The sequence below is a fragment of the Eptesicus fuscus genome, chromosome 7 (genome assembly GCF_027574615.1).
Source record: "Eptesicus fuscus isolate TK198812 chromosome 7, DD_ASM_mEF_20220401, whole genome shotgun sequence".
Lineage (NCBI taxonomy): Eukaryota > Metazoa > Chordata > Mammalia > Chiroptera > Vespertilionidae > Eptesicus > Eptesicus fuscus.
This window is the reverse complement of record NC_072479.1, coordinates 17,228,625-17,250,454: the sequence shown is the minus strand read 5'-3', so window position 1 is coordinate 17,250,454 and position 21,830 is coordinate 17,228,625. Positions and strand designations below refer to the sequence as shown.

Here is a 21,830-nt window from a genome sequence, read left to right as displayed (position 1 = left end):
CAAGCCATCTGAATTCTAGTAGGCAATACTAGTCATTTCTACATTTCTGCATTTTTGTAAGTACCCCACTTGTTTCTGCAGCCAAACATTTTCAAGCTTCCAGAAGACCTTTGGCTGTGTTGACTTAAGTTCAACTCAGTCCCACTTTTCCCATTTAAATTGCTTCTGTTTGCTTCAGTTTTAGCTTTCTTTTGTCAGTGGAATTCATCTCCTATTGTCTGAGGTCTTTCCAAAGGCCCAGGGAGTGTTCACTGGGGCCTTTGGGCTCACGCTCCTGGTCACAGGAAGAGGAACACCTCTCTCTAACAAAACCTCCTTCTCATCCTCACAGATCTCTGACATCCTGCTGCTCCTTGCACTTTCCAGGGTCCATTCTTGTGATTCTCAATGGAGAGTGAAAACATAGATTCATAATGAAAACCAGCCCCCATCGGCCACTGATTCTCAAAAGACGGAGGCTGCCCTTACCTGTTCACAATGCCCCAGGTGAAACATCAGAGGAGGAGCCTAAAAGGGCCCCTGCCCAACAAGAGCCTGGTGAAGCACAGGCCTCCAATGAGGCGGCAGAGTCCACCTCTTGCAAGTTTCCAGTTGGGATCAAGATTATTAACCACCCCACTATGCCCAACACCCAAGTGGTGGCCATCCCCAACAATGCCAACATCCAGAGCATCATCACAGCATTGACCGCCAAAGGCAAGGAGAGTGGCAGCAATGGGCCCAACAAATTCATCCTCATTAGCTGTGGGGGAGCCCCCACTCACCCTCCAGAACCCCAACCTCAAGCCCAAACCAGCAATGATTCCAAGAGGACAGAAGGGATCACCAAGACCCTGGGACCAAAGCCTGCAGCTACGGACGTGAATCTTCCTAGACTACCTGGAGCCCTTCTCGGGCAGAGATGGGAGAACTGTGGTATGTGGTCTGCAAGGCAAAGGGGTGAGGAGCTCAGCCTTGCCCTTTTGGTGGCAAGGACTGCAGTCAGTCATGTTGATGCCTACAATAGATAGCATGTAGCCTGAACCAGGGGAAAGTCGTTCTGAAACCTTGACCCAGATCCTGTGGGCACTGTCCAAAGGGTTGTAATGACCATTTAGCACCTCTAATTGCCTTCTTTATATTGGAAAAGGATTTCTTTGTTGTTTCTGTTCATCTTTCCCATCAACTGTATAAAGAAGTAGGGATCTTTATCTTAATAAAGGAGAAAACTGAAGCATGAGGAGGAAACGTGGTTTTCTCTGTGCAGATACTTATAAACTCTTTTATAAGGTTGCCTTGACTGATCTCTAAGGCTCAGGTTGGCCCAGATTGAAATGCAACTTGAAACTATGCTCCTGAATTTCTCCTGAGATCCATAATGGGGTGGAGCTCCTGAGTGCCATAGTAGATTCAGCATGTATTCCCTTGTCCCTAAGGATAGAGCTCTTGGAAAGGCGATCCCTATCCACCAATTTTGATGGGCCTGCTGGGCATCAGATCAGGCAGCTCAGTGACATCTTGGATTATTTCCCCTATAGCTGGCGGTGAGGCAGCAGGCTGCACTCTTAACACCAGCCTGACCAACATCCAGTGGCTTGGGAAGATGAGTTCTGATGGCCTGGGCTCCTGCAGCATCAAGCAAGAGATGGAAGGAAAGGAAAATCAGCACTTGGAGCCGAGTCAGGTTAAGGTGAACTGTCACTCACTAGGGACATGAGAGCCCATGCAGGGAACTTCTAAGAAGGGAAATGGACCAAGTGGTCTATGCAGCAGAATTTCCAAGTTCTTGTATTAGCGTTCACTTAGGCCCGTGGTCGGCAAACTGCGGCTCGAGAGCCACATGCGGCTCTTTGGCCCCTTGAGTGTGGCTCTTCCACAAAATACCACGGCCTGGGCAAGTCTATTTTGAAGAAGTGGCGTTAGAAAAAGTTTAAGTTTAAAAAATTTGGCTCTCAAAAGAAATTTCAATCGTTGTACTGTTGATATTTGGCTCTGTTGACTAATGAGTTTGCCGATCACTGACTTAGTGCAATTCTGTTTAACTTTTGAGCTACCTTTCTGCTTGGGATCTTTCTCCCCCATCTGCAAAATATCCTTGAGGGCAAATTCCTCTGGCTCACTGTATTCTATCAGCACTGAGTTTAGTACTCCTCCCTCAGGTATTCAGGAAATGATAAAAAGGTCTTAGATTAGAAAGCCAAACTTTAAAGGAGCAACCCAACCATATGCAAGAAATATAGCATTTTTATCCAGATAGTTTTCTTATATGTTACTAGAAAATAAAGTTAGTTAGATGTTAATTTTAAATATTTCCCCAGCACAATCAAAATTGATTTGACCTTATTGTGTGGCCTGGGGTTGTTTTTCACAGTTGCCACACACCTGGATTCTGTTGTATATACCTTTTAATCATTCATTCCACAACCTTTAAAAGTGAAAATTTGCATGGATGTGTACATAAGTAAAAATTGAGCTGTATACTTTATAAAGTTATTTATATAAACATATCAAATACATATAAACTTACAAATATCATAAAACTCAATATTTTTTTAAAGCTTAATATTTTGAAATGTGAATGATCAGGTCCTTGCCTAAGACTTCGTCAAATTCACACTTTGTAGACATTTTTCTGTCCTGTACTCAGAAATATTTCACACAAACATTGAAATGAGATGGGTTTATTCACATCACATCAGGAGAAAGAATTGGAGTAAGAGCTAGGTCTCATGGGCCCCAGGCCTGAAAAATGGGTGTGGTGGGGTTTTTTTTATTATTGATTTAGAGAGAGAGAGAAACATCGATTTGTTGTCCACTTATTTATACATTCATTGATTGCTTCTTGTATGTGCCCTGACCAGAGATCGAACCTGCAGCCTTGGCATATTGGAACGATGCTCTAACCAACTGAACTACCCAGCCAAGGCTCCATATGGGTGTGATTTTGTATAAAATTAATGTTTTATAAATCATAATATATACCCAAACTTTCCTGAGACATTTCAACTACCAAAAACTGGACACTTATTATTGGGAAATATCTTCAACAAAATTAACAAAGACAGAGAAGTGGTTCTACATTGTCGTACTGGATTGGATCATCTCTAAGATCCTTTCTAATTCTAAACTTTTATTCTATGGAATAGTGGTCTGGGATGAGTTTGTTCCTAGTGTGATTTTTGTAGGATAAGAGGTTTCTCTGCAGTGATGGCGAACCTATGACACGCGTGTCAGCACTGACACGCGTAGCCATTTCTGATGACACGCGGCCGCTGAGGCGGCCGCATGCCGAGGATGAAACATTTGCTGCTCCTGAGGATGAAACATTTGCGAAATAATGTTTTTTCCTCAAAGTGACACACTACCCGAGTTATGCTCAGTTTTTTGGCGAAGTTTGACACACCAAGCTCAAAAGGTTGCCCATCACTGCTCTAGGGAATATTATTCAAGGGGGGCTGGAGGAGGTCTTGTGAATTCTTCCATGACATTCCCTTTTCTCTCTCCCTCTGGTTTCTCATAACCCTCAGGTTGAGGAGCTCCCAGGAGGATCAACATCCTGGCAGGACTCCATATCTGAGCGGCCGCCGTACTCTTACATGGCCATGATACAATTCGCCATCAACAGTACCGAGAGGAAGCGCATGACCTTGAAGGACATCTACACGTGGATCGAGGACCACTTCCCCTATTTTAAGCATATGGCAAAGCCAGGCTGGAAGGTACTGTGTTCCATAACAACCCACGTGGAGGTCACTCTGGTCCGACAGTTTGTCTACACAGGTGTCCAATACTTGATGTCTGGTGCTTTGAGAAAATATAAAACGTAAAGGGGGGACCCTTTTCCCCTCCCTTCGTGGGAGTCTGTACTTGTTCTTCAATAAATTTCCACCTTTGCTATACCAAAAAAACACACACAAAAAAACATAAAGGATGCTAGAACTATAAACAGTTGTAACTTTTGGATTATGACTTGATCCTGCTGAATCCAGGCAAAATCATCAGTAAGAACTCCGCAGCCACTTTACCTGTCACTACCTAAGGTTTACCAGGACTCTTCTATGTAGCACTAAACCCAGTTTGTGCTACACTGAACAGCAGCTGGAGTGACTAAGTAGCTTTCTGAAAAGATCTTTTAAGAACAATGCTATCTGTGAGGCTCATGATTCACCTCCTCTACTGTCACATAATATTTCTAGAAGGCAGGGATTTTCTTTCGTTTTATTCATGAGAAAACAGAGATGCCTGGGAGTCACTAGGTCACACTACAATGTCAGAGCCACAGCTCAGGTCCTTTGACATACTCAGCTCCAAGCCAAAGGTTTTTTGTTTTTTTCTCCCCACAGTAGAACTTTTTTTTTTTTAAACATATTTTATTGATTTTTTACAGAGAGGAAGAGTTAGAAACATCGATGATAGAGAAACATCGATCAGCTGCCTCTTGCACATCCCCTACTGGGGATGTGCCCGCAACCAAGGTACATGCCCTTAACCGGAATCGAACCTGGGACCCTTGAGTCTGCAGGCAGGCCGATGCTCTATCCATTGAGCCAAACCGGTTTCGGCCCCACAGTAGAACTTTTAACTTCACATTCTTACCTCAACTAAATTTCCAAGTTCCTTATTTCCTTTTTTAAAAAAATATATTTTTATTGATTTCAGAGAGAAAGGGAGAGGGAGATAGAAACATCAATGATGAGAGAGAATCATTGATTGGCTGCCTCCTGCACGCCCCCTACTGGGGATTGAGCCCGAAACCCCCGGACATGTGCCCTTGACAGAAATCGAGCTTGGGACCCTTTAGTCCCCAGGCCAATGCTCTATCCACTTAGCCAAACCAGCTAGGGCCCAAGTTTTTATTTCTTCACTCTCCTAAATTGCTATTGGTTTATTGCTTCAAAGTCTCACTCATCTTTTCTAGCTCTTGACAGCTATCCAAGTCTTTTCTTTAACACAAACCTAAGAAATGGTACCGCCTTTATCCCCATAGGATAGATGGGTTTATGGCTGAGGTGGATGGCTCTGCAGTGTGGAGGTAGGGATAGAATTGGACACTCGACAAAGTCTGTGCTGGGTACAGTGTGTGAGTCCTGAGGCTGATATCCCCTTAGGAAACAACATCAAGGGATGTTTCTGAAGCTAAAATAGCTGATAACCGGTTGTCTCTTCTTCCAGAATTCCATTCGCCATAACCTTTCTCTTCATGACATGTTTGTTCGAGAGACATCTGCCAATGGCAAGGTCTCCTTCTGGACCATTCACCCCAGTGCCAATCGTTACTTGACCTTGGACCAGGTGTTTAAGGTGAGTTAAAAAAATAGGTTTAGGGTTAGGGTCCTGGTTTCTTCTAAATGGGACCAGAGTTGGAGGTTGTAATATCCATCTCAAAAGGAAACCAGTGATCCTTGTGATGATCTTATCTGATCTGGGGAGAGTTAGACGCCAGCCAGCCCATAGTTGATTTGCATAAAACTCAATGAATTGAGTACAGTTGACAAATACCAGATGACACACTTTAGTATTAGACCAGGCCATAGAAAGGACTACTTGGATCCAAATAAGAGGACTTCCCATGATAGCATTTCCCTAACTGCCCTATGGATAAGAACTGCTTGGGATGCTTATTAAAAAACAACTTCCCATCCTAGCCTGTTTGGCTCAGTGTATAGAGCATGGGCCTGTGTACTTAAGGGTCCCAGGTTCGATTCCTGTCAAGGGCACATGCCCTGGTTGTGTGCTTGATCCCCAGTAGCGGGTGTGCAGGAGGCAGCCAATCAATGATTCCCTCTCATCATTGTTTCTATCTCTCTTCCTCTCCCTTCTTCTCTGAAATCAATAAAAATTTATTTAAAAAAAAACCCACACAACTTCCCAAGCCTCTCTCTTGGGGCTTCTGATTCAATGGGTCTAGAATGGGCCCAGAAATATGTATTTTTAAGAAGCATCTCAGGTGATTCTTACAGAGAAAGTCTAAGAAACCTTGTTTTTTAAAAGCCCTTCTTTAGGCTGGAGACCAAAACCGAGCCAGCAGAACAACTCTTTAGAAGTGATTGTTTTGGGATTTCAGAATGCCCATAATCATTCTGTTGGGAGGGACAGTTGACCAGGGTGGCCCTCAGCATCAGGCAGGAATAGGTGTTTTTCCCAATGTGGTCAGATTGATTGACCATGCCGGTGGTAACTTCATCTCATTTCTCTCCCACATTGCCTGCCCACCACAGCCACTGGACCCAGGGTCTCCACAATCACCCGAGCACTTGGAATCAGTAAGATTCTTTCCCTCTGGCTCGGGGTTTGGCCTTGTTTTCCTTTCACTGCTTAGCATGGCTTTAGTGGACAGGGATAAGACTGCCAGCCCTAAATCCCAAGCTTCTAGAGTGAGGAAATTTGTGACTGTCACCTCATCTCCCCAGTGGAGGGCTCTTGCCCACTTCTCCTTTCCCTCACATGGGCAATCATGAAGGTGCATTGAGCAGAGCGGGTGTGGCAGGAGGACCTGCCATGGGCTTGGTGCAAGATAGCAACCACAGTGCATGGCATAGGTCTGGCAGGCAGCAATGTTTTCTCTCACTTTCAACCTGGCTTTTCTTTGCCACTTAGAGCTACATGCCTTAGCATCCCCTGGGGGTGGTGAGGACACATGGATGAGGTGCTAGGACCTGTCACCATAAACCTGTATGCTGTCCACCTTTCCCACTAACCAGGCTTGGTGGCATTGCTCACCTGCATCCTCCCAGAGCAGCTTTGGTTTCTGGGCTGTTGGTTAGCTCAGTGCACGGTACCAGAGAAGCCAGTAGGTTCTCCCACCTCCTCCCCTGCCTTATTAACCCAGGTTTCTCTCTCTTCCTATCTGCCACACACAGCAGCAGAAACGACCCAATCCTGAGCTCCGCCGGAATGTGACCATCAAAACTGCACTCCCACTGGGCGCACGTTAGTATGGGAGAGCGGGCCTCAGACCTAATCCTTGTTCTGGGGGCATATTTTTAGGGGATCAGACTCTGGGATTCTGTGCCTAGCTCAAAGGGATTTGAGCCCAGAGGAGAGCACAGCTCCTGGGATTGAGAAGGGTGTGTCTCTGGACCCATACCCCTCATCTCTCCTATTTTCTCCTAGGGCGGAAGATGAAGCCATTGCTACCCCGGGTCAGCTCATACCTGGTACCCATTCGGTTCCCAGTGAACCAGCCACTGGTGTTACAGCCCTCAGTAAAGGTGCCATTGCCCCTGGCAGCTTCACTCATGAGCTCAGAGCTTGCCCGCCACAGCAAGCGGGTCCGTATTGCCCCCAAGGTGAGTGGCTTCTGTTTTTCTCTGAGGATTATGTGCATTGGACCTACATTTGCAACTACACTCTACTGAGTGTTCCTTGAATAGCTTATAAATCAAATTGGGTAGGTAAGACATAAAAACAAAGGAAAATTTAATAGCATATAAAAGCTAAAAAGGAATTTGACTACAATGTAAGTGTTGTCAGAAGGCTCATAAATACCTGATGAGTGTGTAAGAATTAGGACAAGGTCATTATGATACACTAGTGGCCCGGTGCATGAATTCATGCACATACAAAGGAAATTAACTAGAAGAAATATTTTAATATCGCTATTTGCCCTTTCTCTATAATAGAAGTGTCAACCAAATTCACGATGGACAATGACAGATGGAAACACATGCATGTGATTGGCGCCAGCAAGAGCTTTATATGTATCACGCATGCGCGAGTCAACTTAGCCTTTTATAGATACAGAATAAACTTGCTTAATTAGACCTGCTTTCTGATTTAGCTAAACTTTTTCCAGCCCAGTGAAGCACCCCAACTTCTCAAATTCTTTCAGGTAATTGTCAGCAACACAGCAGTTAATATCAACACGAAGCAGATCATTATTGTAGACTAGAGGCCAGTTGCACGAAGATTCATGCAATAGGTCTTCCTTCCCCTGGCTGCTGGCATCGGTTTTCCTCCGGCACCCAGGACACGGGCCACAGCAGAGTCAAGCCTTCAGCCTTCAGGCTTGGCTCTGGCCGAAGTGGAGCCAAGCCTTCAGCCTTCAGGCTTTAGTCTTCGCTGGGGCGGAGCCTTCAGTCTTCACTCCGTGCCTGTGTATTTAGTTGGGTTAATTTGCATACTCACTTCTCATTGGCTGGTGGGTGTCGCAGAGGTACAGTCAATTTGTATCTTTCTTTTATTAGTGTAGATCATGCAGGGAGAACAAAGGGTAAAATAATTAACTGCAGCAGTGTTTGACTATATTCTGTGCAGTGAGAAAACCTGAAGTCATTTTCAAGGTCCACCATTTCTTCTTTTCAGTCGGGTCAAGTTTCTAAGCTTTCTAAATCTCTGTTTTCTGGCTAATGAAAAGAAAATAGGATTCCACTGAGTCTCCAATCTACCTACTCCAGGACTTCTGTGAGGATCAAATGAGATGAGGCACAGGAAAACGCTTCACAGACATTTGATTACAGTGTAAAGTGTTTCCATCTGGCTATAAAGCAAGTGGTGTTCCTAGGCTGAAGAAACTGCAAGGAGGCTAGTCGTTGCTAGGGAGAGGAAGACAGGTGTTGCTACTTGATGTCATTACCCAGACGGAGGGAAGAACACTTAGCATATTAGCCTTTTATATAGATAGATGGGCTGGGGTATTTAAGGAAGAATTTTCAAAAGCAGATCTTTTTTTAATAAAAAAAAAATGTTTTTATTGATTTCATAGAGAGAGGAAAGGAGAGGGAAAGAGAGTCAGAAACATCAATGATGAGACAGAACCATCGATTGGCTACCTCCTGCAAGCCCCCCACTGGGGATCGAGCCTACAACCCAGACATATGCCCTGACCAGGAATTGAACCGTGACCTCTTGGTTCATGAATCGGCACTCAACCACTGAGCCACACCGGCCAGGCAAAAGAAGTATATCTTAGAAGTGGATTTGGGTAAACAGATAAGAGTCAAGAGAGTATAGAGGCAGGAAATGCCAGTTTGTACCCAGTAATAGTGGAGTGAACTGGTCAGTCTAGCTCAGGGTTTCTCAGCCTCCATACTATTGACATTTGAAAATGGATAATTCTTTGCTGGGGGGGAGGTGCTGTCCTGTTCACTGAAGGATGTTTATTGGCATCACCTGGTCTCTCCCCACTAGGTGCCAGGAGCACCACCCCCCTACCAACCATGTGAAAATTAAATTAAAATGTCCCAGACATTACCAAATGGCCCCTGGTTGATAAGCATCATTGGTCTAGTTTGAGAGGAGGGTAAGTTAAGACCATATTTTGATGAGCAACCAAGTCTGGACCTAACCCTCTAGAAAAGTTTTTGTGAGCAGGAGCTGATCTGTAACAAAGTAGGGAAAAGGCTCCACCCGCTTCACTGAGATGGAAACAGAATGGGCTCTGGAGTTTAGAGACTTGGGTTGCTTTTTAAATTTTTAAAAATTATTTAAAATATATGTATAAAATGATACATACCACCATACATAATTTTACATACGTACTTTAATATGATTGTAGCATGTATATTGTTTTTGTTTTAATGAAGTCTTCTACCCCTTTTTCTTTTTTTTTTGATTCCCCTCTCCCACCTTCACCCATATCACCCCTGCTCCTCAAATAACCATAATGACAATTTACTCTGCTTTCTTCCATATTTTATCTATTCTTAGTATAATAGACATACATATGTAGTCATAGCCATTTTTTATTGTTGACAGTGTTAAAGATGCCCCCAAGTTTTCCCCTTTAGCACCCCTCCACCCAGCGCTCCCCTAGCCATTTTATTTACTTATTTATTTTATTATTTTTTAAAATATATTTTTATTGATTTCAGAGAAGAAGGGAGAGAGAAATAGAAACATCAATGATGAGAGGGAATCATTGATTGGCTGTCTCCTGCACGCCCCCTACTGGGGATCAAGCCCACAACTCAGGCATGTGCCTTGACCAGGAATCCAACCGTGACCTCCTGGTTCATAGCTTGACGCTCAACCACTAAGCCACGCCAGCCAGGGCCCCCCTAGCCATTTTACATATACACACACAACACATGGAACATTGAAAATGGGATTATATTACAAGTCACCTGGCATAGCTCTAATTCATTGTCTTTTGTTGTTGTTGTTAATGCTTACCTCAGGATATTTTTCCATTGATTTTTAGAGAGAGTGGAAGGGAGAGGGAGAGACAGAAATAAATATCAATGTGATAAAGACACATTGATTGGTTGCCTCCTGCACGCACCCTAACCAGGGCCGGGGAACCTGAACCTACAACCAAGGTATATGCCCTTGCCTGGAATCATAGTTCATTGTCTTTTAATGGTCACATAATATTCCGTGGTGTGGCTATGTCACAATTTTTCAAACCATTTCACTTCTATGGGCTGTAACATTTTGTTTCTAATATTTTTCTCGTATGAGCAACACTGCAATAAATATCTTTGCAAGTATTTTCTTACTAGTGCTTTTATTTCTATGGAATAGAGTCCCAGAAATGAGATTGCTAAGTAAAGAGGTATTTTAAATTTTATTAAATATTGCTAGATTGCTGTTTTAAAAATATGTGATAATTCACATTTCTACTAGCAATATATGACAAGACCTATGTCTTTGCTAGCAATTGGCATTATTCATCTTTTTAATATTTGCCCATCTAATGTACATAAAATTATTTCATCTTTGTTTATTAGTAAGTGTGAGCACCTGGTTATGTTTATTCACTTGGGATTATTCACTGTGAGATGCGTATTTATGGACATTGTCTATTTTTTATAGGGTTTTGTTAATTTGTGCTAATTCATTTTATTAAAATATTAACCTTCTGTCTTTTAGGCTGAAGATTTTTTTTTTTTTACTTCCATTGTTTGTTTCTTAACTGGGTTTATGGTTTCTCTTGCCATAGTAAGATTTTACATTTTTATGTAGTCAAATTTATCTCTTTTCTCTCTTACAGCTTTTGGGTTTCCAGTCTTGATTAAGAAGGTCACCCTCAGATTGTACATGTAGTCTTCTAGATTCTCTTTCAGGATTTGTATGGTTTTAATTATTCTTTTATCTTTGTATATAGTATAAACAGGCATCCAATTTTATTTTTTCTCAGCTAGATACTAATTATGCCAGCACTGTATTAAATGCTCTACCTTTTCCCCCTGGAATTGAGCTACCACCTTCATCATATATTCTCATATTTAATCGTTTTTAAGAATTTAAAAAGACAAAAAGAGGATTAGTAGCAGCGTGTCACTTATTTTAGTCATCATTTTATGTCCCTCCTCGTGACTGGGTCGAATCTCAAGGCTTCAAGAGCTCCCTCTCATCTTGTCCCTGCTTCCCTTTCAGGTGCCACTAGCTGATGAGGGGGTCGCCCCTCTGCCCACTGTAGGGCCAGTGAAAGAGGAGAAACTCCTGCTTGGAGAAGGGCTGTCTCCTCTGCTTCCAGTTCAGTCCATCAAGGAAGAAGAAATACAGCCCGGGGAGGAAGTGCCACTCTTAGGGAGGCCCATCAAGGTGGAGAGCCCGCCCCTGATAGAGTGGCCCTCGCCGTGCCCATCTGTCAAAGAGGAGCTGTCTCAGTCCTGGGAGGAGGACTCCCCTCACTCTCCCACTCCAGAGTCCAAGCAGTCCTACAGTGGGCTCAGGTCCCCAACCCGGTGTGTGTCTGAAATGCTCGTGATTAAACGAAGAGAGGGGAGGGAGATGAGCCGGTCTCGAAGGAAACAGCACCTGCTGCCTCCCTGTGTGGATGAGCCCGAGCTGCTCTTCTCAGAGGCCCCTGGGACTTCCAGACCAGCCACAGAGCTCACCCTCCCTTCAGAGCCCTCTGTGCCCGCCGCCCAGCTTGGCTACTCCCAGGAGGAGGGAGGACCTTTTAAGACACCCATTAAGGAGACGCTGCCCATCTCCTCTACCCCGAGCAAATCTGTCCTCCCCTTGAGCCCCGAATCCTGGAGGCTTACACCCCCAGCCAAAGTTGGGGGGTTAGAGTTCAGCCCAGTACGAACCCCTGAGGGTGCCTTTGGCCCCCTACCTGACTCCCTGGGGCTGACAGATTTCAGTACCACCCCACTGAAAAGTATCCCCCTCTTTGATTCACCCCAAGAACTCCTCAATTCTGAGCCCTTTGACCTCAACTCTGACCCCTTTAGTAGCTGTTCCCTCTCAGAAATGGAAGTCCCCAAGCCAGGCTACCCCATGGTCGGGGAGCCACAGGTTGCCAGCCTTCCAGCCAACCGTTCCCTGACAGAAGGCCTGGTTCTGGACACAATGAATGACAGCCTGAGCAAGATTCTGCTGGACATCAGCTTCCCCGGCCTGGAGGAGGACCTGCTGGGCCCTGACAACATCAACTGGGCTCAGCTCATGCCTGAGCTGCGGTAGAGACCTGACCTTACCCTTGCTGCTCAAGCTGTCTACTCTTTGCAGTTGTGTGGCTGGGCCATCCAAGGCCTGAGTAAGGACAGCAAGCAGGGACTGTCTGCCCCTATAACCCCACCTTGTTATGCCAAGGCAGACATCACGCCATAGTCACCACTGGGCCCTCTACAAGTCTCGAGGCCCTGGTATCTGAACTCTGTGCCACCCTATGCTCCCCTAGAGAATCTGATTCCTCATTCCCCCTGTGAGAGCTGAAGGGTGGGCATAGCAGAAACAAGGATGAAAAGAGATTAGGAACTCCCAAAACTGTTCGTATTCTGTGCCCAGCAGTTTCATCTTCCCTTGTCCTTGCAGGGTGTCCTGTAAATAGTGTATATGCTCCAAATTATCCTCTAATTTTAAATGTAAGCTTATTTCCTTAGATCATTATCCACAGACTATCAGAAGATGAGTAGGATGACAGGGGTTTCAGTTTGCTTCCTGTTCCTTGCTTTTAGTCCCTAGAGAAGGGGGACCTGCAGTGCACGCTTTCCTCCAGGCCCAAGTCGCCTGCCTCAAGGCACCCAGACAAGCAGGATCTGCTTGCCAGAGCCCCTCTTACTGCTCTTCCCTCCCACCTCCCCATGTTTCCAAGAAGAAATCCTGGGAAAAATGTCTCTTATAATGTGTCAAGAGTTGAATTGGGAGTGGGGGGTGGATGCATCTGAAGCAGAGTGGGTGCCCAGCTGTGTGCCCATGTGATGTTTCTCTGATAGTGCCCCTAATCATGCCAGAGAGACTAGCACTGATGAGAACTTGGCCTGAGGCTTGAGAAGGCTAAAAGGGTCCTGACCTGCCTGGCTTCCGTAGCTTGCACTGCAGCTTTGCAAAGAGCCACCTAGGCCCCGGCTGGCCATATGCATGTGAGCCAGCGCAAGAACACTACTGTAACTACTCAATAAAATCCAGGGTGTAAGAGTTGCTCTGTGTGGTGTGTTGGCGTCTGGTCCCTTAGCATAAGAAGGGATTGGGAAAGAAAGTGGGTGATGATGAAGATGGGCAAGCAAGGTCTGAAGACATGAAGCACTTGAGAGTGCAAAGGGCTTTGGCATGGACTACCTCCCATGCGGTGCCTGCACAGGCACACGGCCTTTCTAGCACGGAGATGGCTGCTTACCAATAATGGTCCTGCACAGCCAGTCCCCTCTGAGGGAAAGGAATACCTGGGGGCAGACCTTCCAGAACATTAGGAAAGGATGAACCCAGTTAAGGTGCCTCATGACCACCTTTACCTCCAACCCAAGGCCTGAAAGCCGGCCTGTCCTGCTTTTCTCCGCAGGCCTTCCTAGGCCAGTCCCTTCCCAGAAGTGCTCCCATTTCCATCTTTCACAGTCAGGACTTGTCTCATCCCCTGACTCTGGGCCTGGACAGCCAGGACCCAAAGGACTGATGAGCCCTCCTCCCTGAGGCACCACCCAGGAAACAGCACCATAGCAACCCGGCAGCAAACAATGCTGCCAGGAAGGTCTTCCCTATAAAGCTGCCCCTCCTGGCAATTAGGCCCAGCAGAATGGCCTGTAACCCAGGAAGATCACCCAGAGGGCAACGTAATCCATCCCAGGCCAGGAAACCTTTCCTGCAGGTAGGGGGCAGGGCCCCATCTCTGAGGCCCACCTTTTTGTGCCCCACTGGGCTAGTGGCTGTCCCCCTGGGTGGGTCATGCTTTCTCCAAGGCAGCAGATCTCCAGTCTGTGAACGCCCGCTGTCTTCCTCCCTTAGTGGTATGGTACTGTGAACACGGGGTTCAGAACAGAGGAGAGGAGAAGCCTGGTTATGACATCTCCTGGACCGTTGGTCACATCGTAATGATTTAGGGGCCTGGGCCCAAGAACCAGGGGAGTCTGAGGAACCAGAAAAGTCCTAGGAGAGTGGACTGGGGGGAGAGGCATTTTTGAAGAGCATAGCATCACGATTAGTGCAGACAAATGGCCACAGTCCCAGCTCTGCTGCTCCCGGGCTTTTCTGGGTGAGTTATTTACTGTGTGAGATATTCACTGTGTCTTGCTCTTTGCATCTTTGAGATGAGAACCGTAACAACACCTGCTCTCGGGGCTGTGAACATTAAATGAGATGTGGATAAGTATTTAGCGCAGTGCCTACATATTTGCTACTGTTTATTTCGTGGGGGTGTGGCAAGAAAAGGCAAGGGGCAAACAGCCTAGATGCTTGCTGAACTTGCTTGTATTTTAACCAGAAGGGCAATGCACCGACGACAGGGAAACCAGTACTAGGAGGAGTCCTGGTAGGAAACCACCCAGGCTCCCTTCTCTGGGCTAAGACTCCCCTCCTACACTTGGCTCCGTAAGGGACCGTTTCCCTCAGGATTTCCTCAGGCCTGATGTGCCCTTTTAGGAGCATGAGTTCCTCAGCAGGAACGTGGGGGCCCCAGAATGAAGCGGATGGGTGGAGGTAAGAAGCGAAGAGTGGGAAAATCCAAGTTGAAAGAGGGTGGGAAATCAACCCCAAACCTGGTAGGTGGAAAGAGAACAAAAGATGAACATTCTATGGGAATAATACAGAGCTGACCTACCTGCTGCTGGGCGGGGCCGGAAGGGAGGCACGCTCCCTGCCAGGCCGCCAGTGTCCCCAGGAGAGCTGGCAGCTCCTTTCCTCTGGGCTGCTCCCGGGAAGGAGAGGCAGAGTGCCCCCACGCTTCGCTTCCTTCGTCTCTCTCTAGATGTTCCTGGCCCATGAGTCCCTCCCAGACTACCGCACAAGGGCTGAGCGTGAGTTTCTCTTCACGGATGAGCCTGGGGAATTGCCTGGCTTCACCCGGCAAACCTACCACCAGCTGGCCCTGAAGCTGCCACCCTGCACAGACATCAAGTCCAGGGTGCGCCACCAACTAATCCAGCCTTGGAAGGATAAAACCGAGCACACCTGGGGCTTCCACACGTGGCTGGACGTGGGGCGCTTGCCCGCCACCTTTCCCAGCAGGCCTGACAGACCCTATGACAGCAATGTCTGGCGCTGGCTGACAGACTCCAGGGCCCACTGCCATCCCCCAGCAGAGCCCGCCATCCCCCCACCCTCCTGGATGGGTCAAAACACCTTTCTGAACTTCATCAGCTGTACTCCTATCTTCTTGAATGAGAATAAAAAGAAACAGGTGATTTTCAGGATAATGAAAGAACTAAAAGAAGTGGAGAAACTCAAGCTGAGGAGTGAAGCAAGGGCACCTCCACTCGACACGAATGGCAACATCCTGCCGCCAAAGAACTTCAAGAAGTAAGAGGCGCTCCTTCCTCAGGGAGCTCACTCACCTACCATGTTCAGGTGACCCCTCCCACTCTGATTCCTGTTTCTGATATCTAATTAGTACTCTAACTTTCCCACCTCTGAAAACTGAACACTCTTCTGAATGTATCTGGAGGGAAAGGATGGAGGCAAGGGAAAGACAGCGAGGGGAGGGGCTCAATTATTTATTTAAAAAAATATATATATATATTTTTTAAATATATTTTATTGATTTTTTACAGAGAGGAAGGGAGAGGGGTAGAGAGTTAGAAACATCAATGAGAGAGAAACATCGATCAGCTGCCTCTTGCACGGCCCCTACTGGGGATCAAGCCTGCAACCAAGGCACATGCCCTCGACCGGAATCAAACCCAGGACCTTTCGGTCCGTGGCCCGACACTCTATCCACTGAGCCAAACCGGTCAGGGCTCAATTATTTAATTAAAAATTAGGAAATACTACTACGTACTTAACACCCACTATAGGCCATGGGGATACACAGAAATGTTACTCAGTCCCTGCCCTCAAGGAGCTTACGAAAGGCAGATGGCTACATACATGCATGGAAAGACAGCTATCAATGCAAGCTCTCACATGTTAAGTGCTATGTGTGAGACCGAGTGGGTGTTGTAAGGGTGTCAGTTATTAATGGAAAGAGCTGAGAGCTAGAGTGAGAGGCTTGGATTAAAGTGTCACTTTGGCAAGTTGCTTACTTTTTCTAGACTCAATTCCACCATTGATACAGTGGGGATGGTAAATACTATGCCTACCTTAACATGTGAAAATAAAATGGGTTAATGAACATATGGACACACTAAACAAAAAATTGATGTTATTACAGAAATTCAGAAGAGACAAGGACGGAGGGATTGCTGTGGGCTGGAGCACCCCCCAGGAAGGCTTCATGAGAAAATGAATGAAAGCTGAAAGGGTAGGAAGCCTTCAGAAAAGCAGAAAGGCCCTGGCCAGTTTGGCTCAATGGATAGAGGGTCCCGGGTTCGATTTCGGTCAAGGGCACATGCCCGGGTTGCAGGCTTGATCCCCAGTAGGGGTGTGCAGGAGTCAGCCAATCAATGATTCTCTCTCATCATTGATGTTTCTCTCTCTCCATCTCCCTTCCTCTCTGATATATCTTTCTTTCATATATATGTATATGAAAGAAAGGCAGAAAGGAGGGGATGGAGGACTGACTGGTGTGATCAGAGACAGGATTGCAAAAGGACTTATTCCAGAACCCTGCAGCTCCCCCCACCCCTCCACCCTATTGTGGGAACTCACAGATATTGCCATACTGGGTCCAGTCCAGGCACTGGGCATGAGTGGCAGGAAAGGAGGAGATGAATAAGGATAGAATGTCTCAAATTCTGATCCCACAGGCATTAACAGAAACACTGAGGGGTTGAAGGGGGAGGCTGTGGAGATCTGCAATCTTAAAAAAGAAAAAGGCCAACAATTGGTGATTTTGAGAGAATATTATTCAGGGCCTTGGCTTCTCTCTAGTGTCCTTGCAATGAAGATTTGTTATTATTTTTTAAATATATTTTATTGATTTCAGAGAGGAAGGGAGAGGAAGAGAGAGATAGAAACATCAATGATAAGAGAGAATCATTGATTGGCTGCCTCCTGCATGCCCCCAACTGGGGATTGAGCCCACAACCCGGGCATGTGCCCTTGACCAGAATCGAACCCAAGACCTTTCAGTCCCCAGGCTGACACTCTATCCACTGAGCAAAACCAGCCAGGGCTATTATTATTATTTTGAATTGATTTCAGAGAGGAGGGGAAAGGGAGAAAGATAGAAACATCAATGATGAGAGAGAATCATTGATCTGGCTGCCTCCTGCACATCCCACACTGGGGATCAAGCTGCAGGCCTGACTGGGGGTGGAGGGGGTGGTGGTGGAATTGAACCGTGACCTCCTGGCTCATAGGTTGACACTCAACCACTGAGCGACACCGGCCGACTGCAATGAAGATTATTGATGGCTAATATGTGCCAATACTAGGCATACAAAGATGAAGGAGACTTAGCTCACTCCTCAAAAAACTCAGTCAAATGATAGTGCCAGATGTTCTGTCATTCCTTTTAAACAGCTCTGTAAGGGGTTAAAATAGATCCATGAGAGAGCACATTCTGAGCATGAGAGATCCAGAGATTTCAGACAAGGTCTGAGCCTGAAGATACTCATGATCTTGCTGGGAAATAGAATATTTATATATAAACTCTGCCATTCTCAACTCTGGTAGAACATCAGAATTACCTGGGCCTCTGTAGAAAACTGTTGAGGTTTGAGCACCACCCAGAAGAGTCTAACTTACTTGGCCTGGGGGCAGCCTGGCATGGTATTAAGATCCTGAGGATGATTCTGCTGTGTAGCAAGGCCTGATAACTTCTGCTGTACATGGAAGAGAGCAAACAGGGCTATCTGTGAACCAGGTGCAAAGCATGTTGAGCCACAGGAAATTTGCCACCATTCAACTATGGATTTTAAAAAGTCAAATTCTCACCCTAACTGGGTTGGCTCAGTGGATAGAGCATCGGCCTGTGGACTGAAGGGTCCCAGGTTCAATTCCAGTTAAGGGCACATGCCTAGGTTGCAGACTTGATCCCCAGTGTGGGGTATGCAGGAGGCAGCCGATCAATGATTCTCTCTCATCATTGATGTTCTTTCTCTCTCTCTCTCTCTCTCCCTTCCTCTCTGAAATCAATAACATATATATATATATATATAAATATATATATATATATATTTTTTTTTTTTTTTTTAAAGTCAGCTCCAGCTGGTTTGGCTCAGTGGATAGAGTGTTAGCCTGTGGACTGAAAGGTCCCAGGTTTGACTCTGGTCAAGGGCACATGCTTGGGTTGTGGGCTCGATCCCCCATGGGGGGCATGCAGGAGGCAGCCAATCAATGATTCTCTCATCATTGATGTTTCTATATCTCCCTTTCCCTTCCTCTCTGAAATTAAGGAAAACATTTTTTTTAAAAGTCAAATTCTCACTGTTGAATCTAATACTACAGGCCTGTAGAAGAGGGAGCCATCAGACCAGGTATTGGAAGGGGGCAGGTGAGAGCAGGAAGGGCTCTTGGATAGCATCATATTAACCAGAGATGAGAAGGAGCACGTGTGCTGTATTTGCCCTTCTTCCTAGTGGAGAATAGTTAGAAACTGGATAATGATATATCCTACAATATGTCAAAAGATTGACCAGCTAAACACAATTATTCCAGCCTAATGCCAAACACACACACACAGGTCATTTGGAATAGATCTATTTCCAATTAGGAAAAGAGACAGAGGGATTCCCTATCGCCTGATTGCTCATAGCTTATGGAGGGCTTCTCACCCCTTCCACTGTGCCTGATCTCTTCTCTGACTTCCTGTTCTCTCCACACCCTCACCCCTCAACAGGTACCAACACATCTCAGCTGGTGGAAGGTTTGAACCCTTCGGCTTCCAGCTTCTGCCCAACCCACTTCCCAGTGATTCTGCCAGGAGCAGGCCCTGCCCAAACCCTCTGCCTCACTATCAGGAGAAGGTGCTAAAGCTGGCCTTGTTGCCAAGTGCACCCCTGAGAAAGGACCTCGTGAAGAATTACCAAACCCTGATAAAGGACCGCATTGCCTTGCCCCTCCACAATTTCTCCAAGGCACAACCCAGCAAAGCCTTTTCCAGGAAGAGAAAAAGACCTGGACACACCTAGAAAAGCCTCCAGATGGGTGAGGACCACGGAGGACACACAGACCCCCAGGCTCCAGTGTTCTCAGCAAATGTACCTTAAGCAGGAAGGCTTTGAGTGGCTGAAGGACTCTGGCTTCCTAGAATGGAATCTCTCCAGCTCCTCCCCAACTTCAAGCCATCTTTGTAGCCCAGGCTCCTCAAGACTCTACTGAAACTCTAAACTGTTACGTCTTCCTTGGAGGACTCTCTCATAGCAAGTGGGAATATTGGGGAGCGGGGCAGGGGAGGAAGGGAGAGAGAGAGAGCAGGGAGAGCAGAGGGGGGTTCCCATTCCCAGGGACAGAATGAAAAGTGGGGGGAAAGACAGTGTGTGTGTGTGTGTGTGTGTGTGTGTGTGTGTGTGTGTAGGGTTGGGGGAGGAGGGAAGACTGTAAGAAATGTGAGAAAGAAGTTACTTCCACTCCCATAGCCCCCTGGAACAAGCCTGGGATTATCAGAGTACAGGAAGCTTTTTAGGCAAAAATAACCTCAATTCTACCCCTCCATGGACCATTTGATGTCTGGAAAAAGACTGGCGGTAACTCTGCTGGGTTGCAGGTCCTACACAGGGTTTGGGGAAGCAGAGGTCAGGCGTAGGCTGGTGCTAGAGGATGGAAGAGTCTCAAGTCTGAGGTAGGCTGACCAGGCCTCCACAGAGGGACAGGAGTAGAACAAGGCAAAGGTCAGAGTGATTCCCCCAGAGCATTACATTAGGGCCTATGTGCTGCAGTTGACCCCAGATTCCTCAGCTTTTACAATGGGGTACCGAGGACAAGTGGCCTAAAGTGGAAGCAGGCAAACCACGTTAGAAAGGTGCTGACCCAGGATGGGTGGAGGTTGATGGGGGAGGGCCTGCAAGGGACCTAGTGGAGGTGGCAGGGGGGAGGCAGCTGGGAAGCTGCTGAAGAGTCACCTCATCTCTTCTTGTCCCTGTCATACCCCAGGTTGGCGATCTTCCCCAACTGGGCTTCTCTTGGCCTTCTGCCAGTTGCCTCTTTGTCTCCCCTTTCCTCAAGCCCTACAGGCACCAGGGAATCAAAACACCACCAGGGTTCTATCCCCGGTTAACCAACCACTCACCAGCTCTGTGACCTTTGGGAAGGTCATTATGTGACCTTTGGGAAGGTTGTTGTCCCCTCAGGCTTTCAGTTTTTTCATGTGCTCCTAGGCGGGACTAGGGAATATAAATCAGTGGAATAAGTAAAATCACGGAAGTGAAGCACCTGCAAAGTATCTGACACATTGTAGATTCTCCATAAATAAAGCTATGACCATTATTCCTAGAATAAAAGAAAAAAAAATGGACGGAATATTACTCATCCATAAGAAGGAATGAAGTACTACCCCTGGCCTGGTAGCTCAGTTAGTTAGAACATTGTCCTGATACACCAAGGTTGCAGGTTCAATCCCCAGTCAGTACACATATAAGGATCAATCAAGGAATGCATAAATAAGTGGAACAACAAATCTCTCTCTCTTCCTCTCCCTTCCTGTTTCTCTAAAATCAATCAATAAGAAAAATTTTTTAAAAAAGGAATGAAGTACTGATCCATGCCACAGTGTAAATGAACCTTGAAAACATGCTGCATGAAAGAAGCCAGAAAAGGTCACCTGTTGTATGATTCCATTTATATGAAATATGTAGAACAGGCAAATCCATAGAGACAGAAGGTAAACTGACAGCTGCCAGGTGCTGGGGAGGAGAGAATGGGGACTGACTGCCTAATGGGCTCAGGGCTTTCTTTGGGCTGAAAATATTTTAGAACTAGATAGAAGTGGTGGTTATACAGCATCATGAATGAATGAAATGCCACTGAATTGTGTACTTTAAAATGGTAAATTTAATGTGTATTTCATCTCAATTAAAAATAATTTTAGGCCCTGGCCAATGTGGCTAAGCAGTTAGAGCACTGGCCCACACACCCAAGGGTCACAGGTTCAATTCCAGGGCACATACCTGGGTTGCAGGTTCAATCCCTTGCCCCTGTCAGGGTGCATGTGGGAGGCAACCAATCAATGTGTCTCTCTCACATCGATGTTCCTCTCTCCTTCCACTGTCTCTAAAAATCAAAGGAAAATATCCTTGGGTGAGGATTAACAAGGAAAATAAATAAATACATACATAATAAATGAAATAATGTTAGCCCTGGCTGGGTAGCTCAGATGATTAGAGCATCATTCCCATACACCAGCGTTTTGGGTTTTATCCCCAGTCAGGGCACATACAAAAATCAACCAATGAATAATACATAAATAAATGGAACAACAAATCAATTTTTCTCTCTCTCAAAGCAATAAAATAAACAACTTTAAAAATAATTTTAATAAATAGTGTGTGTGTAGAGAGTTTTCAAATTTCCTTATAGTTCCAAATCTATAATTTTATTCAACTGGCTTTCTCTTTGCCACCTTTCTCCACAGTATGTATATGGGGGTGGGTGGAGAGAAGCCAGGGGTGAAGGAGAATTTCCTGAGTACTCCAAGGAAGTGCCAGGGCTCT

The 21,830-nt window shown here is 46.1% G+C and overlaps 2 protein-coding genes across 6 annotated transcripts; both read left to right on the top strand.

The window, feature by feature from the left end:
• Positions 1-380: 380 nt before the first annotated feature.
• FOXM1 (forkhead box M1) lies at positions 381-13,290 on the top strand. Of its 4 annotated transcripts, none has more exons than XM_054719714.1 (8): positions 381-915; positions 1,518-1,669; positions 3,507-3,698; positions 5,152-5,280; positions 6,198-6,242; positions 6,843-6,909; positions 7,093-7,268; positions 11,299-13,290. In XM_054719714.1, the coding sequence occupies exons 1-8, from the start codon at positions 414-416 to the stop codon at positions 12,334-12,336; spliced, it is 2,301 nt and encodes a 766-aa protein (XP_054575689.1). In that variant the 5' UTR covers positions 381-413; the 3' UTR covers positions 12,337-13,290. The 4 variants fall into 4 exon arrangements, with proteins under 4 accessions (XP_054575689.1, XP_008141953.2, XP_054575690.1 ...); XM_008143731.3 differs by having other exon boundaries at positions 6,840-6,909; XM_054719715.1 differs by lacking the exon at positions 11,299-13,290 and adding an exon at positions 7,602-7,741 and having other exon boundaries at positions 6,840-6,909.
• Positions 13,291-13,882: 592 nt separating this feature from the next.
• TEX52 (testis expressed 52) lies at positions 13,883-19,535 on the top strand. Of its 2 annotated transcripts, XM_008143838.3 has the most exons (3): positions 13,883-13,954; positions 15,050-15,600; positions 19,022-19,535. In XM_008143838.3, the coding sequence occupies exons 1-3, from the start codon at positions 13,883-13,885 to the stop codon at positions 19,311-19,313; spliced, it is 915 nt and encodes a 304-aa protein (XP_008142060.3). In that variant the 3' UTR covers positions 19,314-19,535. The 2 variants fall into 2 exon arrangements, with proteins under 2 accessions (XP_008142060.3, XP_028004304.2); XM_028148503.2 differs by lacking the exon at positions 19,022-19,535 and having other exon boundaries at positions 15,050-15,634.
• The last annotated feature ends 2,295 nt before the right edge of the window (positions 19,536-21,830 follow it).